At 53.1% G+C, this 20462-nt stretch overlaps 1 protein-coding gene across 6 annotated transcripts in view; it reads left to right on the top strand.

The window, feature by feature from the left end:
* Nucleotides 1-14079, top strand: part of ECE1 (endothelin converting enzyme 1) — a 162282-nt gene extending 148203 nt beyond the window's left edge. For all 6 annotated transcript variants that reach the window (XM_060200868.1, XM_060200867.1, XM_060200870.1 and 3 more), the window contains 5 exons: nucleotides 5629-5739; nucleotides 6549-6616; nucleotides 7835-8025; nucleotides 10846-10941; nucleotides 11785-14079. In XM_060200868.1, the coding sequence (XP_060056851.1) occupies nucleotides 5629-5739; nucleotides 6549-6616; nucleotides 7835-8025; nucleotides 10846-10941; nucleotides 11785-11961 (643 nt within the window). In that variant the 3' untranslated portion in view covers nucleotides 11962-14079. The remainder of the gene's footprint in view (nucleotides 1-5628; nucleotides 5740-6548; nucleotides 6617-7834; nucleotides 8026-10845; nucleotides 10942-11784) is intronic.
* The last annotated feature ends 6383 nt before the right edge of the window (nucleotides 14080-20462 follow it).

The raw sequence follows: 20462 nt of genomic DNA, 5'->3' as shown, positions 1-20462 counted from the left end.
GTGGAACAGACACTTGACCCCACACATAGCAGGTTCAAGCCCCGTTACCCCATGGGAGCACCATGCAGGGCAGCTAGAGGACAGTGGGTGGAGCTCCAGTGCCTCTCCCTCCCCCTCTCCTTCTATCCCCCTGTCTCCCTCCCCCGTCTCTGTCTGAAAAGTCTAAAAGGGGACAAACTGGGTCTTCAAGTGAGGACTCCTGCAGGAGTGAAGCCCTGGTGATTGTACTGCATGTGTGTGAGTAAACAAACAGACTTGTTGGACTTACAGAAAATCATAGAAGGGCCGCCCAGGGTTATAGCACTGTGTGCAGTGTTGGACCCACAAGCATGAGGCCCTGAGTTCAACCCCCAGCTTCCCATGAGAGAGAGTGATGCTCTCATTCCCTCTCTCATAAATAAATCTTTAAAGCTAAAGGCAGAAAAGCAACAGAAGGGGCAGGGAGATGGCGTAGCACAGCATGCCAGAGCGCCCAGACCCCCGGTGTGACCCAGCAGTGCTCTAGTCTGTCATGAAAATAAATTAATAAGATCTTGAAACAGCAGAAAAACTGGCAGGGAGGCCCTGGAGGAGTGGGGACTACTGTCCCACTTTGCAAGTGGAGAATTCAGGGCCAGGTCTGGCCCAGGCCTGAGGGCCTCACTCTGCACAGGACAGAGGACAGAAGAGTTGGCACCAGGCCTGGTGTCACAGCCAGGCCCGGTTCCCTTAAGGCCTCGCTCGCAGGTGGCAGCTTCTCTGGGACAGTTTCCACAGAGAATCCTGAGGATTAGATAGGCCTGCTGCAGCTCTGGTTCCCAAACCCACTGCACAACGGAACCCTGTAAGGAATTTGAGTTTCTGGGCAGGGGAGTGAGCATCATGGCTTTGCAAAGTCCCAGGTTCAGTCCCCCTCATCACCATAAGCCAGATCTGGGATTTACATTTCTTACACCAAAATAATCTAGAGTGAGGCTTGTCAATGAGTGTTGTCGTCCTTTTCATTCTCCTCAGTAAGCTGATGTCGTCCCAGCTGAGTGCTCAGACCTCAGGTCCCTCCAGGCCTCAAAACATTTTGCAAAGCAAATCTTGCTCCAGAGGGGGAAGCATCCGCTCCTCCTTTTGGCTTTTGGCACCCCCTTCTGAACAATAGGAGTCCGAGCATCTCTCTTAAATTGTTTTATTATTATTATTATTATTATTGTTAGTGTTATTATTGTTATTGTTGTTATTATTATTTTCTTACCAGAGCATACACAGCTCTGACGTATGGTGGGTGCTAGGGATTGAAACTGGGACCTTTGGTGCATTGGGCTTGAAAGTCTTTTTTTTGCATAATCATTGTTATCTTTGCATCTTTCTATGTTCAACCTACAAGTTGTCCTCTTTAACTCCAGAGTTGTGACAGAGGCCCTGTGCCGAAGTTTCCAGATCCCCCAGTGTAGTGCAGGTTTTTATTTATTTCCTACTCGTTTTCTACCTGTCCCTGGTTCCTTGGAATAATGTTGTAAACACTTGAATGAAAAGGTCATGTCGTCCGGACACACTTAGCGCCTGTGCGACTTGTCTGGCCGACAGAGCGACTCCCAGGTTTCTGTCCCATTCCACGCCTCACGATCCTTCCCCTCAACACCAGAAAAAGTGCTGGAAGGGCACATGTTTCATGACTGTATACAGTCCACTTCAAACTTACTGGTCTCATGATCCTTTTAGAAATTTCTTAAAAGTTGTTGGAAGGCCCAGGCAGTAGCATAGCCGGTCGAGTGCATGTTACCATGCATAAGGACCTAGGTTCAAGCCCTCCCTCCCCACTTGTAGAGGGAAGCTTCATGAGTGGTGAAGCAAGGCTGCAGGTGTCTCTCTGTCTCTACCTTGACTTCCCTCCCTTCTAAATTCCCTATCTGTCCTATCTAATAAAAAAGAAAGAAAAGGGAAAAGGAAGGGGGGAGGGGAGGAAGGGAGGAATGAAAGAAGGGGAAAATGGCTGCCAGAAGCAGTAGATCCATAGTGCTAGCTCAGGGCCCAGCAATAACCATGGTGGCAATTAAAAAACAAACAAAACAAGGGGTTGGGCAGTAGCACATGGAGTTATGCGCAGGTGGCGCAAAGCATGAGGACAGGCATCAGGATCCCGGTTCGAGCCCCCGGCTCCCCACCCGCAGGGGAGTCGCTTCACAGGTGGTGAAGCAGGTCTGCAGGTGTCTGTCTTTCTCTCCCCCTCTCTGTCTTCCCTCCTCTCTCCATTTCTCTCTGTCCTATCCGATAAAGACAGCAATAACAACAATAATGATAACCACAACAATGATAAACAACAAGGGCAACAAAAGGGGGAAAAAAGAAAACTCCGATTATATCAGAAGGAAAAACCAAGACAACTGTGAACATTAAAAAAGAAAAAAGAAAAAGAAAAAATGAATAAATGAGAGGGAGAGATAACCAGAGCATCATTCTGGCAATACCAAGGATTTAACTCAGGACCTCATGCTGGAGAGTCCCAACACTTGGGCTGGAGAGATAGTACAGTGGTTCTGCAAACATCCTTTCATACCTGAAGCAGCAAAGGTCCCAGGTTCAATCCCCAGCACCACCATAAGCCAGAGCTGAGCAGTGCTCTGGTAAAATCTTTTTACCCAAGCATGATTTTGTGACAGCATACATCAGTTGCTAGGGAAATAACAGTTCATTTAGTTGTTTAACTCTTCCAATTAACAGTCTCATTCTACAGTATTTTTAAAAATCCACATTTATTGATATCAGTGCTCATCCTCTTGAGAAGGGTCTCTAACTATTGGGAAGCTGTCAAGATTGAGGTAGACAATATGTGTTTTTCAAAAATGTAATTTTTGCTTGAAACTTCCTTTTTAATTGATCACTGGTTACAAGTGGTATCACTTATTTCCTTGAAATGAGAACCGTCTTTATACGTCCCGTGAAACTGTCTGCTGAAAACCCAACACTGAGATGCCGACGACCCTATGCCAGAGACCAGGAGACGTGTGCTCAGGAGCTCAGAGTCAGTGGGCGGTGACCATGCTCACCCAGGACAGCTTTAGGTGGAAATGCCTTTTAAGTCTCTCTTTTTTTTTGTTTTTTTGTTTTGTTTTGTTTCATTTCATTTCATTTTTTGCCTCCAGGGTTATTGCTGGGGCTCTGTGAATCCACTGCTTCTGGAGGCCATTTCCCCCCTTTTGTTGCCCTTGTTGTAGCCTTGTTGTGGTTATTGTGGTTGATGTCGTTGTTGTTGAATAGGACAGAGAGAAATGGAGAGAGGAGGGGAAGACAGAGAGGGGGAGAGAAAGACAGACACCTGCAGACCTGCTTCACCGCCTGTGAAGTGACTCCCCTGCAGGTGGAGAGCTGGAGTCTTGAACCATGATCTTTACGCGGTCCTTGTGCTTTGCGCCACGTGCGCTTAATGCACTGCACTACTGCCCGGCCACCCTTAAGTCTCTTCTGATGAAGAACACAGAGGCCACTGGAGCACCTGGGCCGCCACTTTGTGATCCTCACAATAGTGTGACAGTTTTGACCCAACAGGTGCCCTGACAAGCAGCTGGGAGCCACACTCCCATCCCACAGGCATCACAGAACTTACTTTAAGAAATGCTAATGGGGGGGTGCACCTGGTTAATCACTCACATTACAGTGCACAAGGACCCAGGTTCAACCCCCGGTCCCCACCTGCAGGGGGAAAGCTTTGCAAGTGGTGAAGCAGGGCTGCAGGTGTCTCTGTCTCTCTCCCTCTCTATTTCCCCATCCACTCAATTCTGGTTGTCTTTATCCAGTATAAATAAAGATAGTAAAAAAAAAAAAGTCTTTTTATGTATTTTTTAGATATTTTATTTATTTATTTTAATGACAGTGAGACATGGAGAGACAGAGAGCTCAGCTCCGACTTATAGTAGAGTTGAGGGCTGAGCTTCATATTTATTAATTTGATGCTATATTTTTACTTTTTATTTCTCAGATGGAAACACCGACAAGACCATAGGATAAGAGGGGTACAATTCCTACCACCAGAGCTCTGTATTCCATCCCCTCCCCTGATAGCTTTCCTATTCTTTATTCCTCTGGGAGTATGGACCCAGGGTCATTGTGGGATGCAGAAGGTGGAAGGTCTGGCTTCTGTAATTGCTTCCCTGCTGAACATGAGCATTGACAGATGGATCCATACTCCCAGCCTGTCTCTCTCTTTCCCTAGTGGGGCAGGGCTCTGGGGAAGCAGAGCTCCAGGACACATTGGTGGGTTTGTCTGTCCAGGGAAGTCTGGTTGGCATCATGGTAGCATCTGGAGCCTGGTGGCTGAAAAAGAGTTAAGCTATAAAGCAGAACAAATTGTTGACTAATCATGAACCTAAAGGCTGGAATAGTGCAGATGAAGATTTGGGGTCTCCGTTTTGGAAATAGCTAGTAGGTCTATTTTAAGTATATTCCAAAGAGCCCACGACTTTATTAGTTTTGCCTGAGCCTGACAGCTGACATGCAGGTGGACCCAAGTTATTGTCTGGGGAGATGATGTCATGGCTGGAAAAAGGGCTAGAAAGCTGGATCAGGGAAGAGAGTAGCTTCCAAATATGGGAAAAGTATATAAATATTGTTGACTATAAACCCCACTGATTTTATCTTGGGTCCATATTCAGCATAGGAGCCTGTGTAACCTCTACATTCCTGTAGGTCTGAACTCATGTTCTGTGGTCATGAGTAGGAACATTCCAAGTTGACAAATTTCAGGACTCATCTTCTCCAGGTAGTAGGTAGAGTATATTGCCCAACCCCCCCTACTTCGGAGGATGGAACATTCTCTACCATTGTTGATCCACATTGAGAGCAAGGTCCTATGAGGGCCTCCAAAGGGGTCCATTGTGTTGTTCCTGATGGAGGTGACCAGTGATAATGGGGAAAAGGGTCTATTCAAGATCTAGGCTCATCAAATTTGTGTGGGAATCCCAGGACTCCCTGACTAGGGCCCCAGCTGATGGAACGGCCTGATAGTGACTAAAGAGTCATCGTTAATGTGTGCCAGTCTCTTGCCCTTATTCAGCTTTTGCAGTCCTTGCTTTGACAAGGTTAGCTTTGGAGTGAGTGAGGGAAGTGTAATAGGAGGTAGATGAGCAGGGTGTCTAAGTCTAAGTAGAAACTATTTCATTAGGAACTTTAAGGTGTCTTTTTAGGTCTTTCTCCTTGCTTGCTTCATTTATTGGCTCACTGCAGACTATTGTGTACTTTTGCTTTAAGGTGTATGTTCTGTCCTAATATATGGACACGTGTACATCTACCCTACTGCTGACGGGGACATTGAGCCAGAGGCCGGTGGCTGCTGCGTACAGGGCGCCTAGCCTGAGCTGTGCAAGCCGTGCTGAGTGCTGTGCGGGGCAGTCGTGGGTCTAATGAGCCTGTTTCCAGACTTCGGGTATTGCTAGTTTCTCAGCAGAGGCACCACTGTGGTGTCCGTGCAGTGTGTGTACTTGGTGCTGGGGCTTGAACCCGGGGCCTCATATGTGCAGAGCAATAGGTGTTCTGCCTCTGGACTCTGTGGCCGGTCTCCCCACGCGGAGACCACTGTTTGAAGGTGCCTGATGCCCTCTTGCGGGCTGTGCCCACCTGCCCACCCAGCCAGGATGCCGGGTCTCACGGCCACATTGCTTGCAGGTGGAGCATGACTCCGCCGATGGTGAACGCCTACTACTCACCCACCAAGAACGAGATTGTGTTTCCAGCAGGGATCCTGCAGGCTCCGTTCTATACCCACTCCTCACCCAAGTAAGCTGGTCCTTTCTCCTGCCCTCCTTCCTCTCTCCCACCCCATGGGGGCCCTCAGCCCAGCCCTGCGGCCCGCAGCAAGCCACATTGCCCTGCGGTGTGGTTGTTGTGCCTCTAGACCCTGCAGATGCCCACCTGCACTCCCTCTGCTCGGCTCACAGGCCTCTGGGCCCCGGACAAGTCGTGCTGGCAGGAGCCCCGCGGAGGGCAGCTTGCTCTCCAGGTGGCCCAGGTGTGAGGCCCACATGGCCCTGGGTTGGAATGCCAGGTCTGCTGGTAGGGGCCCTGGGAAGTGAGCCTCGGTGTGCCTCCCTTCCTCACAGCCCGCACCAGGACGTAGAGACAGCTTGCCCGGTAGAGCTCGCATTCTGTGGTGAGCTGGGCCCAGGCTCAAGCCCCTGGACACCATATGCACGCCCTATGCCAAGGGAAAGCTTCAGAGGTGGCAGAGCAGTGCTGTGGTCTCCCTCCCTCTCTTCTTCACCATCTATTTGGAAAACAAAATGAAAAAAAAAAGGGAAATGTCTCCTGGGAGCAGTTGGCCAAAAGCCCCAGCCGAGCCCTGGTGGCAGCAGAGAAAGTCAGCCGCTTGTGCCTGGCTGGCATGGAGAAACAGGGCAGCTGGTGTCCCACTTGGCACCCGCTGGCACTGGCCCCTGCACCAGGTCACCCAGCCTCTGCCTGACCTCCGGGGCTTGGCTGGGGACCCGGGTTGCAGCCACATCCAGGGCCTCTGGGACGGCTGCTTCTCCATGGGATGCAGTGCTGCCCCTCACGGCGTGACGCTCACCTCCCTGTCCTCCCTCTAGGGCCTTAAACTTCGGCGGCATTGGTGTTGTCGTGGGCCACGAGCTGACACACGCCTTTGATGACCAAGGTAATGTTCTGGAGCTTCTGCTCTTCCTTCCGTCGCTGCAAAGCATCTTAGCCTTGGAGGCAGCTGGATCTGCGTGCAAATCCTGGTTTGCCACCTTTGGCAAACCTTACCATTTTGCCAAGCCCTGCCTCCCCACACACCTGTAAGGGCACCGTGGCTTCAGCTGGTGTGTGAGCTGCGTCACACAGAGGTACCCCTGCTCCGGAAAGGTACCCAACACCCTGGGACTAGAGAACATGCACCACTTATTCCAGGGACTTTCTGGAAGTCAGGTGGTGGCACACCCAGTTAAGCTCACATGTCACCCACCAAGCACGAGGACCTGGGTTTGAACCCTTGCTCCCTACCTGCAGGGGGTCTGCTTCACAAGAGGTGAAGCAGAGCTGCAGGTATCTCTCTTTATCTATCTATCTATCTCCCCAGCCCTCTCAATTTATCTTAGTCCTGTCAAAAAAAAAAAAAAAAACTAGAATAGAAAAAAAGGAAAAAACGGCCTCCAGGAGCAGTGGCTTCGTAGTACGGGCACCCAGCCCCAGTGATAACCCTGGAGGCAAGAATAAAAGGAATACAAGGGAGGCGGGCAGTGGCGCAGTGGGTTAAGCGCAGGTGGCGCAAAGCGCAAGGACCGGCGTAAGGATCCCGGTTTGAGCCCCCGGCTCCCCACCTGCAGGGGAGTCGCTTCACAGGCGGTGAAGCAGGTCTGCAGGTGTCTGTCTTTCTCTCCCCTTCTCTCTCTGTCTTCCCCTCCTCTCTCCATTTCTCTCTGTCCTATCCAACAATGGTGACATCAATAACAACAATAATAACTACAACAATAAAACAAGGGCAACAAAAGGGAAGAAAGAAAGAAAGCAAGAAAGAAGGAAGAAAAAGGAATACAAAATAAGAAACTTTATTCAGCTGGCCACAATCAGAGAAATTGAATTTGGTCCCTTCCTCGCCAGCTGAGTTCCAGAATCTTCCTCATGGCCTCCTGCTGTGGAGAGCCCGAGCCCGAGGAAGAGGCAGGATCTCAGAGGCGGCCATTAGCCGCCTGGGGAATGAACCTCGTACCACCTGCCCCGGAGGCCTGCCGGTCCCTGCGGGCACCACAGAGCTCACGCTCCCCCTGACCCTTCAGCACCCACCCCTCCTGGCCGTCCTGGCCGGGAGACCGTTTCCCCCGGGAGGTCGGGTGACCGCAGTTGCTGCTCCCCTCGCCCTCGCCCTCGCCCGCAGGACGCGAGTACGACAAGGAGGGGAACCTGCGGCCCTGGTGGAAGAACTCGTCCATCGAGGCCTTCAAGCTGCAGACTGAGTGCGTGGTGGAGCAGTACGGCAACTACAGCGTCAACGGAGAGCCTGTGAACGGCCGGCACACCCTCGGGGAGAACATCGCGGACAATGGGGGCCTCAAGGCCGCCTACAGGGTGAGGCCTGTTCCCCACAGCGCACGGGACCCGGGGGCCGTGCAGACGGGCCTGTTTTCTCGTCTGTGGATCGAGTGGCAGCCGGCTGATAGCGCGTGCGGTGGCACCGGCGGTGCTGGAATCAGGTCCTCCCGGCCCGGCATGCTGATGCCCAGAGGCCCGCTCCAGAGCCAGACTTGAACCCAGACCTGGGTCTCTGGCCTGCGTTCCCTCCCCCACCCTCTCCCCTCCACTGCTGCCCCCTGAGCCAGTGTGGCGGCTTCCCTGAAAACGTAAGAGGTGGGGTGAGGTGGTGGGCTTGCCCGAGCCCCTCCCAGCATATCTGTCAGCCGAGACTTGGCACAGAAAGCCCTGTGCACACCTGGTAGAGTGCACACCAGGCCAAGCCCCCAGACCACAGGGAAGCCTCCCAAGTGAAGAAGCAGTGACATGGCATCTCTCCTCCTTTCTCTGCCTCTCTTTTCCTCTCTGGCCCATTCTCCCTCTTTGTCTCACACCCTTTAAAAAGTGTGTGTGTGTGTGTGTGTGTGTGTGTGTGTGTGTGTGTGTGTGTGTGTGTGTGCATGTGAGTGTGTGCGTGTGTGAGAATGTGTGCATGTGAGTGTGTGTGAGTGTGTGTATATGTGTGTGTGCCTGTGATGGTGAGTGTGTACATGAAAGTGCGCATGTGAGTGTGTGTGTGTGTGTGTGTGTATATGTGTGTGTGCCTGTGATGGTGTGTGTGTGCATGAGAGTGTGCATGTGAGTGTGTGTGTGTGTGTGTGTGTGTGTGCGTCTGTATGTGCATGTGTGTGTGCATGTGTGTGAGTGTGTGCATGTGAGTGTGTGTGTCCGTGTGTGTTTGAGTGTGTGTGTGTGTGTGTGTGTGTGTGTGTGTGTGTGTGTGTGCGTGTGCGTGTGCGTGTGTGTGTGTGTACAAGGACCAGAATTCAAGTCCCTGGTCCCGCCTGCACAGGGAGTTTAATGAAAAGTGAAGCAGGGCTGCAGGCCTTTCTCTCTCTGTCTCTATTTCCCTCCCCTCTTAATTTCTCTTTGTCCTACCTAATGAAAGAAGGAGAAAAAAAATGGCTGCCAGGAGCTGTGGATTCATAGTGCAGGTATTGGGCTCCAGCAATAACCCTGGTCACAATTTAAATTTTTTAAATAAATAAGGGCCCACTAGAAAGTAATAAATTCCCCATCCCCTCCCCCCAAAAAAAAAAAACTTGCAGAAAAATGTTTAAACCAAAAAGTCAAACATGAGTAACAGCTCTTCAAGTCTGCCACCGGTCTTACGGGGGTGGGGGGTTCAGTGGGAAGTTGTGTCAGGAAGGGGTTAGACTTAGACCAGGGTGAGTCAGGGAGACTGGTCAGAAAGCTGCGGTGAAGCTGTCACACCAGAGTGGGAGAGAGCACTGCGGGGCAGGAAGGGGCCTCGCGCGGCCCTTTACTGCCACTGAAAAGAGCGGGAGGTCGGGCTGTGCACCCGGTCAGGCGTACAGACCACCAGGCAAAAGGACCCGGGTTTGAACCCCAGGTGCTCCCCACCTGCAGGGGGCACCTCACAAGTGGTGAAGCAAGGCTGCAGGCGTCTCTCCCTCTTTCCCTCTCTGTCTCCCCTCCCCTCACAATTCCCCTCTGTTCTTTCAGATTTAATAGTAGGAAGGGAGGGGGAGAAGAGGGGCAGGATGGCCGCCAGGAGCAGTGGATTCCTAGTGCTGGCACTGAGCCCCAGCGATAACCCTGCTGGCAATAAAGGGGGGCACATTCAGGGCACAAGGACCCGGGTTCAAACCCCTGGTTCCCACCTCAGGGGGAAGCTTCACAAGTAGTGAAGCAGGGCTGAAGGTGTCTCTCTGTCTCTCTCCCTCTCTGTCCACCCGTCCCCTCTCAATTTCTCTGTCTCTATCCAATCATAAATAAATTAGTAAATAAAAAATTTAAGGGAGTCGGGCTGTAGCGCAGCGGGTTAAGCGCAGGTGGCGCAAAGCACAAGGATCAGCATAAGGATCCCGGCTCGAACCCCGGCTCCCCACCTGCAGGGGAGTCGCTTCACAGGCGGTGAAGCAGGTCTGCAGGTGTCTGTCTTTCTCTCCCCCTCTCTGTCTACCTCTCCTCTCTCCATTTCTCTCTGTCCTAGCCAACAACAATGACATCAATAACAACAACAATAATAACCACAACAATAAAACAACAAGGGCAACAAAAGGGAATAAATAAATAAAATAAATATTTTTAAAAAATTTAAAAGGGGTCTGGGTGGTGGTGCACCTAGTTGAGCGCACACATTACAGTGCACAAGGACCCAGGTTCAAGCCCCCGGTCCCCACCTGCAGGGGGAAAGCTTTGCGAGCGGTGAAGACGGGCTACAGGTGCCTCTCTAATCTCTCCCCCTCAATTTCTGGCTGTTTCTATCCAATGAATAAAGAAAAAAATTAATTTAAAACAAGAGTTGAAAGGATTCCTGGGATTCATGGCTGAGGATGTGGCTAGTGGTGCCGGTGACTGTGGCAGGGAAGGTGTGGGCACGAGTGCACTTAACCTGTCGTCCTGTTGGTGCCAAGCCAAGCTTTGCATGCATCTTGGTGCCAGCTGGGCAGGATGGGCACACAGTCAGGGAGGAGGTCAAGGCTGCAGTGTCCCCTTATGAGCCCTCGGCAGGTAGGTCACTCACAGTTACCTTGGGAATGGGTGCAGATAAAGGAGAGGGCCCCCGATGAGTGGGGCATCAGAGGTGAGGCCTTGACTCCGTGAGGTAGCTTCCTCCGGCCTCCACACCAGCCCACCTCACTCCCACCTGCTCTGAGTCAGGGGCCCTGAGTTCTGTTTCTCCCCTCCCAGGCCTACCAGAACTGGGTGAAGAAGAACGGGCCTGAGCAGACGTTGCCCACCCTGGGCCTCAGCAACGAACAACTCTTCTTCTTGGGCTTCGCACAGGTGAGTGCTGGGCTCAGGTTCACGCCGCCATCTTGTGCTCCAGGGCCTCGGAGGGCCAACACGCAGGTTCCTAGCTGACAGCTTCTGAGTTCAGGGGCCTGGTTACGAGGCAGGGACTCTTAAAATAATGAACATCCACCAGTGATGAGCCGGTGGCGCACCTGGTTAAGCGCTCACACTACAGTGTGCAAGGACCTAGGCTCAAGCCCCCAGTCCCCACCTGCAGGGGGAAAGCTTTGCGAGTGGTGAAGCAGGGCTGCAGGTGTCTCTTTGTCTCCCCCCTCTCTATCTCCCCCTCCCCTCTCAATTTCTGGATGTCTCTACCCAATAAATAAAATAAAGTAGTAAAACTTTAAAAACGAACAAGAAAGAGGAATGAATAGCCACAAGTGTTCTGAGAAAAGGCTCTTTAAGAGGATCCTTTATCAGATCACTGAGAAGGAGGCACTGCGGGCCCTCCGGGTCTTAGGGTTCCAGAAACGTCTTCAGGCCCAGAAGTCCCAGCCTGTTCCTCCGGTTGACCTTCCATGTGGGGCTGTCTGTCAGCGCTGGGGCTGCTGGGGGGCCGGGGGGCCGCAGGGGCAGGGTGGGGGTCACACTCTGTCCACCTAAAGTGAATGGCCTACACTGGTCCTGAGCTTTCTGAGCTGCTTTGGGGCCGAGCTCTGTGAGATGATGCCTGGGGCAACAGTGACTCCGCCGTAGCTGGAGGTGGTGGCGCAGGATGGTTCTGGAAGGGGGGTGTCACCTGGGGGCTGCTCCCCTGGTCTCATGGGCAGGGGCAGTCTGACGGCCCCAGGGCCCCACGGTGACCTCAGCCTCTCCCTCGCTGTCCTCACAAAGGTCTGGTGTTCTGTCCGCACGCCTGAGAGTGCCCACGAAGGCCTCATCACCGACCCCCACAGCCCTTCCCGCTTCCGTGTCATCGGCTCCGTCTCCAACTCCAGGGAGTTCTCAGAACACTTCCACTGTCCGCCCGGCTCCCCTATGAACCCTCATCACAAGTGTGAAGTCTGGTGAGGGCCCAGGCCCCGGAGCGGAGACAGAGAAGGGGGCGAGGCTGAGTGCGGCCTGGGGTGGGCTGACAAGACTGCCCCTTCTGTCCAGCGTCCGGGTCTCGCCCAGCCCCTTGGCCGCCCCGGGCCCCCACTCCCTGCACTGGAGGGTTTTCAGCTGGAGGTGGTCTGCGGTGTGGTTCTCAGCACAGTCCGAGATTTGATCCCCTGTGAAGACCCCACATCCCCGGCACTCCCGTGCGGCAGCTCTGAATTCAGAGCACTGGGATCTGGCTGCTTACCAGGCACAGCCCCCACGCCGACAGGCCCAGCACCAGATACACCAACAACACCACTGTGTTAAATACTTTAAAAATATATTTTTGGGAGACTATTTTCTAGACATAGTGGAATACACTGGAAATCTTCAGGGAATTAATATGTTGAAAACACTTTTTTTAAGGGAAGAATTAGTATATTTATTATGTTCTGTTTTTCTAAATAACCTGTGTATAAGGGAAGCACCCAGCAGCTCTCTCTCCCACCCTGGCTGTGACGTTGGGCAGAGGCAGCAAGCCCTGGCCGTGGGTCCTGAGGACAGATCTCACACAACCTGGGGCATCCATCTGCCGTTTCAGCAGGGAACCTGGGTCTGCAGTTACTGGATGCAGAGAGAACAGTGTGGAGGCCAGCTGGGTGTGGGGCCCTGCCTCCCCTGCCCCCAAGCCCGGAAGTGAGAGCCCCAGGAAGGAGGATGTGAGTTCACACAGCCAGAGCTGGTGGCTGTGGAGGACTGAGGCCACTGCAGGACCCTCACAGCCAGTCTGCAGGTGGCCCAAGCCTGGGAAGCCCCGCCAAGCTGCCACACGCCCCCCTCCTTCTGTCTCTTTTACCCACCCCCCAGCTAGGGTCCTGAAGCTTCTGCAGGGATCCCATCCTTGTCCCTTTGGGGGCTGACTTGCCCACCCCATTCCCCAGGAGAAAGAGAAAACAGTCCTCACCTCACACAGGGCCCGAGTCCTCTCTCTGAGCCTTGCCCTCACCACCTGACTCGCATGGTCTAGTGCCTTACCTGAGGCTGTGACCCTGGACTCCCCAGAGGAGACAACCCCTCCAGGGACCCCGTGGCCTCCTCAGTAAAACCCCCAAGTGACCTGATGGAACTCAAGGCCATACCCCCCATCCCCAGTGCCCACAGAGCTCCCTTCAAGGCTGTCCAGCAGCTCTGGCCCAGTCAGGAGTCCAGGGAGCCCTAGAATGTGCCCTGGGCTCTGTCCCTCCTTTATCGAGCCTCTTAGGTTGAACCCAGACGGCTTTCCTGTTGGGGTGCTTCCAGCTGCAGGAAGCTGTGGGGCGAAGCCGCCCTGCTCTGGGTGGTCTCGGCTCTGGGGTGGGGCCCAGGAACACCTTTCTGGGGGCCACGGGCTTTGTCTCAGCAGGTCCAGAGCCCCCCAACCCCCCTGTCCTCAGGGGAAACACACGTGACAGGGAGAACCAGCGCCCAGTTTGGCTGTCTCAGTAGCTGGACCCTCCCCACCTCTGCCCTCCAAGCCTTGCCCCCCCCCCCCCAGGAAGACAGAGCTCCCCCGCCTGAGGGGAGCAGACGCCCCAGGGACTGCCGTGGCCACCATGAGATGAGCCCTGTGCTGAGGCAGGGTGTGGGGTGGGCCACAGCCTGACAGCTCTTCAGAGGAGACGAGACGCTAGAGAAACTGCACCCTGCCTCACAGAAGTGGCTTTCCCCAGCACCCTCCTGCCCCTCTACCCCACCCACCCTCTCTGCCTTCTGGCTGGCCAGGTAGAAAACTCCTGGTCCATCAGCACACAGACTGAGACCCCTCCCCAGATGGAAGCAAGTGTCCTGGGACTGAGGGTCCCCGCAGAGAGGAGCTTCCCAGTGTCCATGCAGGGGCGAGGGACAGGGAGACATCAAAGAAGCCAGGGAGACCCCACCCAGCTTCTGAGAGGCCCAGGTGAGATGGGCAGTAGTCCTCGGAGGAACCTTGGGCCCAGGGAGCCACGAGGCCATCTTCTCTGCAGGTACATGGTTGAGGGTTGGAGCAGGGAATCTATTTTTTGTACCATTATGTTGTGTAGCTTTGGTGTGGCACCACTGTAATTGAAATAAAATGCTTGTACTGAGGCTCACTTGACTGTGTGTGTGCCAAGGGCCATGTGGGAGGAGCCCCAGCCAGGCCCTCTCATGTCACCAGGGTTGTCACCTCCTTCAAGCAGAGGCCTTGGGTCCTGCCGAAGGCCTGAATGGCTCTTGCCTGCACCCACTTGGTCACTGTCCCTTCGGGTGAATGTGGGAGCTTCCATTGCTGGGGGAGGCTGCATGCCACACCCATACCCAAGAGGTCTCTCCAGTGAGATGACTGCTCCACTACCTTGCACAGAGGATACAGGCAGAGTTCTTCCTGGCCTCAGGGGTGGGGGTGAAGCTGTGGGGAAATCCAGAGACTCTGAGCAAGAACCTTGGCCTTCTAGGCACCGTGCTTCCTGCTAGGTGATGTTTGTGTGTTGGTGTGTTTTGACACTAGGGTTATTGCTGGAGCTTGGTGCCTGCAAAACAACTCCTCTGCTTTCAGGTGTGTGTGTGTGTGTGTGTGTAATAGAGGGAGAGAAGACAACTCCTCTGCTTTCAGGTGTGTGTGTGTGTGTGTGTGTGTGTGTGTGTGTGTGTGTGTGTGTGTGTAATAGAGGGAGAGAAGACAACTCCTCTGCTTTCAGGTGTGTGTGTATGTGTGTGTGTGTAATAGAGGGAGAGAAGACAACTCCTCTGCTTTCAGGTGTGTGTGTGTGTGTGTGTGTGTGTAATAGAGGGAGAGAAGACAACTCCTCTGCTTTCAGGTGTGTGTGTGTGTGTGTGTGTGTGTGTGTGTGTGTGTGTGTAATAGAGGGAGAGAAGACAACTCCTCTGCTTTCAGGTGTGTGTGTGTGTGTGTGTGTGTGTGTGTGTGTAATCGAGGGAGAGAAGACAACTCCTCTGCTTTCAGGTGTGTGTGTGTGTGTGTGTGTGTGTGTGTGTGTGTGTGTGTGTGTAATCGAGGGAGAGAAGACAACTCCTCTGCTTTCAGGTGTGTGTGTGTGTGTGTGTGTGTGTGTGTGTGTGTGTAATAGAGGGAGAAAAGACAACTCCTCTGCTTTCAGGTGTGTGTGTGTGTGTGTGTGTAATAGAGGGAGAGAAGACAACTCCTCTGCTTTCAGGTGTGTGTGTGTGTGTGTAATAGAGGGAGAGAAGACAACTCCTCTGCTTTCAGGTGTGTGTGTGTGTGTGTGTGTGTGTGTGTGTAATAGAGGGAGAGAAGACAACTCCTCTGCTTTCAGGTGTGTGTGTGTGTGTGTGTGTGTGTGTGTGTGTGTAATAGAGGGAGAGAAGACAACTCCTCTGCTTTCAGGTGTGTGTGTGTGTGTGTGTGTGTGTGTGTGTAATAGAGGGAGAGAAGACAACTCCTCTGCTTTCAGGTGTGTGTGTGTGTGTGTGTGTGTGTGTGTGTGTAATAGAGGGAGAGAAGACAACTCCTCTGCTTTCAGGTGTGTGTGTGTGTGTGTGTGTGTGTGTGTGTAATAGAGGGAGAGAAGACAACTCCTCTGCTTTTAGGTGTGTGTGTGTGTGTAATAGAGGGAGAGAAGACAACTCCTCTGCTTTCAGGTGTGTGTGTGTGTGTGTGTGTGTGTGTGTGTGTGTGTAATCGAGGGAGAGAAGACAACTCCTCTGCTTTCAGGTGTGTGTGTGTGTGTGTGTGTGTGTGTGTGTGTGTGTAATAGAGGGAGAGAAGACAACTCCTCTGCTTTCAGGTGTGTGTGTGTGTGTGTGTGTTTGTGTGTGTGTAATAGAGGGAGAGAAGACAACTCCACTGCTTTCAGGTGTGTGTGTATGTGTGTGTGTGTGTGTGTAATAGAGGGAGAGAAGACAACTCCTCTGCTTTCAGGTGTGTGTGTGTGTGTGTGTGTGTGTGTGTGTGTGTGTGTAATAGAGGGAGAGAAGACAACTCCTCTGCTTTCAGGTGTGTGTGTGTGTGTGTGTGTGTGTGTGTGTGTGTGTAATAGAGGGAAAGAAGACAACTCCTCTGCTTTCAAGTGTGTGTGTGTGTGTGTGTGTGTGTGTGTGTGTGTGTGTGTGTGTGTGTGTAATAGAGGGAGAGAAGACAACTACACTGCTTTCAGGGGTGGGTGTGTGTAAGTAACAGAGGGAGAGAAGACAACTCTTCGTGTGTGTGTGTGTGTGTGTGTGTGTGTGTGTGTAATAGAGGGAGAGAAGACAACTCTGCTTTCAGGTGTGTGTGTGTGTGTGTGTGTGTGTGTGTGTGTGTGTAACAGAAAATGGCCACCAGGAGCAGTGGATTTATAGTGCTGGCACCAAGCCCCAGTGCTAACCCTGGAGGCAAATAAATACTTTAAAGGTTGCTTTTTAATCTTTATTTATTTATTGGATAGATCCAACCAGAAATCAAGAGGGAAGGGAGTGGGAAAGAGAGAGAGGGAGAGGGAGAGGGAGAGGGAGAGGGAGAGGGAGAGGGAGAGGGAGAGGGAGAGGGAGAGGGAGAGGGAGAGGGAGAGGGAGAGACCTGCAGCCCTGCTTCACCACTCGCAAAGCTTTCTCCTTGCAGGTGGGGACTAAGGGATTGAACCCAGGTCCTTGTGCACCGTAACATGTGTTCAACCAGGTGCGCCACCACCTGGCCCAATAAATATTTCAAATACGATCTGTGGCTGCTCGCTTACTCCTCCTCCTCGTCCTCTTCCTCCTCCTCGTCCTCCTCCTTCCCTTTGTTTTGTTGGGAGAAAAACTTTATGGTTTCCACTTGATCCATGGCTTGGGGAAGGTTCCAGGTCGGTTGAGAAGTTGTCTAGTGGCAGTGGGGAGAAGCCCAGAGCCTTTGACACTGGGCCAGGGGCTGCCACTAAGACCCTGCCCTGAAGTTAGTGACCATCTCAGTTCCATGTCTGGAAGTGGCTCTCCCGGGAGGCTCAGGCAGGACAGGGTCCCTCCAAGCAGGGCACAGGGAATGCAGATCGGAAAGGACCTGGGTCCCGTTCTTCTCCCTGGTAGGCAGAACGGCTTCCTTCCCTGACCCCGCACATTGCTGGGCTGACGGCCACTCTGCTGGCTCAGCAGGTAGGTTGGAGAACACATGGTGCTCTCATGATGCCCCTCTCTTCTCAAGGGAGGAGGAGCCCACACGCTCCAGAGTCATCTTGCAGAAGTGGAGGGAGCAGCCCCGACAGAGGAGGTGAGGAAGGCCCACGGGAGCAGGCTGGCTGGGCGGGCGAGGGTGGCCCCCATAGAGGAATGGTTCAGAGGAAGCTGGCGGCTTACGGTGGGTGTCAGCAGGACACCGGCTCCAGACCGGGTTTGGAAGAAGGAGAGCAGATGGTTCTGCAGGGCACAGCTGGAAAAAGGCTGCAGGGTGGTGGGAGGCCGGCAAGCGGGGTGGCCCTCTGTTTGCACAGCCAGTGCGAGAAACAGCCTCGGGCCTCTTAGCCACCGTGTCTGGGCGTCAGAATAATCTTGGGCATAAGTCGGAGCCCTGGACTGAGTCTGAGCTCTGCCATTACATGTGCCAGAGTGAAGTTCTCGCTCTCTCGGAAAATAAATTGGGGCGGGGGCAGCTGACCTTGTGGAGTGCACACACTACCACACACAGGAGTAGCATTTAAGCCCCAACCTCCACAGGGAAGACTTCACAAGTTGTGGGGCAGTGCTAGTGTGTGTGTGAGTGTGAGTGTATGTGAGTGTGTGTGTGTATGTGAGGGTGTGTGTGTGAGTGTGTGTGTGTGTGTGAGAGAGTGTGTGTGTGAGTGTGTTTGTGTGTGTGTCTGTGTGTGTGAGTGTGAGTGAGTGTGTGAGTGTGTACATTCACGTGTGAGTGAGTATGTGCGTTCACGTGTGTGTATCCGTGTGTGTGTGAGTGTGTGTGAGTATGTGAATGTGTGTGTGTGTCTGTGTGAGTGTCCGTGTGAGTGTGAGTGTGTGTGTATGTGAGTGTGTGTGTATGTGAGAGTGTGTGTGAGTGTGTGAGAGTGTGTGTATGTGTGTGAGTGTATATGTGAGTGTGTCTTGTGTGTGTGTAAGCATGTGTGTTCACGTATGTGTGAGTGTGTGTGAGTGTATGTGTGTGTGAGAGTGTGTGAGAGAGTGTGTGAGTGTGTGTGTGTCTGTGTGTGAGTGTGTGAGTGTGTGCGTTCACGTGTGTGTATGAGAGTGTGTATGTGTGTGAGTGTGTGTGTGTTTGAGTGTGTATGTGAGTGTGTATGTGAGTGTGTGTATGAGTGTATGTGTGTGTTAGTGTGTGTGAGAGTGTGTGCGAGTGTATGAGAGTGAGTGTGTGTGTGAGTGTGTATGTGAGTGTGTGTATGTGTGTGTGTGAATGTGAGAGAGAGAGTGTGTGTGTGTGTGTGTGTGTGTGTGTGTGTGTCCCTTCCCCTCTCTCACTGCCACCTATTGCCCTCTGTTCTTCTTACCCTCTGTCTTAAAAAAAGAAGGTCAGCTGGGACCAGTGGTTGATCAGGCACAGGGCCCCAGCAGTAATCCTGGTGGCAGTGAAATAGTTTGGGGCATGGCGGAGAGGGCTTGCTCAGGAAAATGTGAACCTAATCAGATCTGAAGCCCTGGGCTCATGCCCCAGTGCCACATGGGGCCTAAATGGGCAGCATCAAGGGGTAGTGGGGTGGCACTGAAATACTCCCTCTGTCCTTCCCCTCTCCTTCCGTCTTTCCATCCTCATCAGCCAGGAACCAGAGTAGTGGGGTGGCACTGAAATACTCCCTCTGTCCTTCCCTCTCCTTCCGTCTCTCCATCCTCATCAGGCAGGAACCAGGGTAGTGGGGTGGCACTGAAATACTCCCTCTGTCCTTCCCTCTCCTTCCGTCTCTCCATCCTCATCAGGCAGGAACCAGGGTAGTGGGGTGGCACTGAAATACTCCCTCTGTCCTTCCCCTCTCCTTCCGTCTCTCCATCCTCATCAGGCAGGAACCAGGGTAGTGGGGTGGCACTGAAATACTCCCTCTGTCCTTCCCCTCTCCTTCCGTCTCTCCATCCTCATCAGGCAGGAACCAGGGTAGTGGGGTGGCACTGAAATACTCCCTCTGTCCTTCCCCTCTCCTTCCGTCTCTCCATCCTCATCAGGCAGGAACCAGGGTAGTGGGGTGGCACTGAAATACTCCCTCTGTCCTTCCCCTCTCCTTCCGTCTCTCCATCCTCATCAGGCAGGAACCAGGGTAGTGGGGTGGCACTGAAATACTCCCTCTGTCCTTCCCCTCTCCTTCCGTCTCTCCATCCTCATCAGGCAGGAACCAGGGTAGTGGGGTGGCACTGAAATACTCCCTCTGTCCTTCCCCTCTCCTTCCGTCTCTCCATCCTCATCAGGCAGGAACCAGGGTAGTGGGGTGGCACTGAAATACTCCCTCTGTCCTTCCCCCTCTCCTTCCGTCTCTCCATCCTCATCAGGCAGGAACCAGGGTAGTGGGGTGGTACTGAAATACTCCCTCTGTCCTTCCCCTCTCCTTCCGTCTCTCCATCCTCATCAGGCAGGAACCAGGGTTTCCACTCTCTGCAGAGCCTTCTGTTGCTGCTGTTCTTGTCCTCAGGACCTCACCACCCAAGCTGACTTCTTTTCTGTACATGGAAAGACACTCACACACACACACACATACACACACTCTCTCTCACACACACACACATACACACACTCGCTCACACACACACACACATGCACACTACTCACACACATGCGTGCACACACACACACTCACACTCACTCACACACCACACACACATTCACTCATACACATGCACACACACTCACATATTCACACACACTCACACACACCACACACACATTCACTCACACACACTCACTCACACACACTCACACATACACTCACACACACACACACACTCACATGCACACACACTCAAACACACACTCAAACACACACGGAAAGATGCCACAGCACCACAGCTTTGTCCAGTGTGTTGGGGGCTGGTCTGAACCTGGGTCTCATGCTTAGCTAAGCAGGCCCACCGTCCCGGTGAGCTATTGTGCTGGGCGTGTTTTCTTTTGTCTTGTTTTTAAAGGTAGAAGGCGAGAGGGCGAGGGAGACAGAGAGGACAGACCCCGCGGCACCACAGCTTCCCCCTCCCACATGCCCCCATGTGGTAACCAGGGCTCAAACCCAGTCCCTGTGCACAGCAACGCGCACACTCTGCCGTGCGGAATGTCTCCCAGTCCTAGGTCTGGAGGCTAGTTAGCTTGCTTTGGCTTTTATTGCCATCAATACTGGAGCTCTGTGCCGACACTTTACTCTACTGCTCTCTCCTGCACTCATCCCCCCTTTTTACTTGATAGGGCAGAGGGAATTTGAAAAGGGATGAGGAGATAAGGATAGACAAATACAGACCTGCAGACCTGCTTCAACACTTACGAAATGTCCCCCTTCAGGTGGGGAGCGGGGACTCGAACCTGAGTCTTCGCATGTGGTGATTCAGTGCTTAACCGAGTGTGCCAACGCCAGCCCCAT

This window comes from Erinaceus europaeus, chromosome 11 (genome assembly GCF_950295315.1).
Source record: "Erinaceus europaeus chromosome 11, mEriEur2.1, whole genome shotgun sequence".
Lineage (NCBI taxonomy): Eukaryota > Metazoa > Chordata > Mammalia > Eulipotyphla > Erinaceidae > Erinaceus > Erinaceus europaeus.
This window is presented reverse-complemented; position numbering and strand designations above follow the sequence as displayed.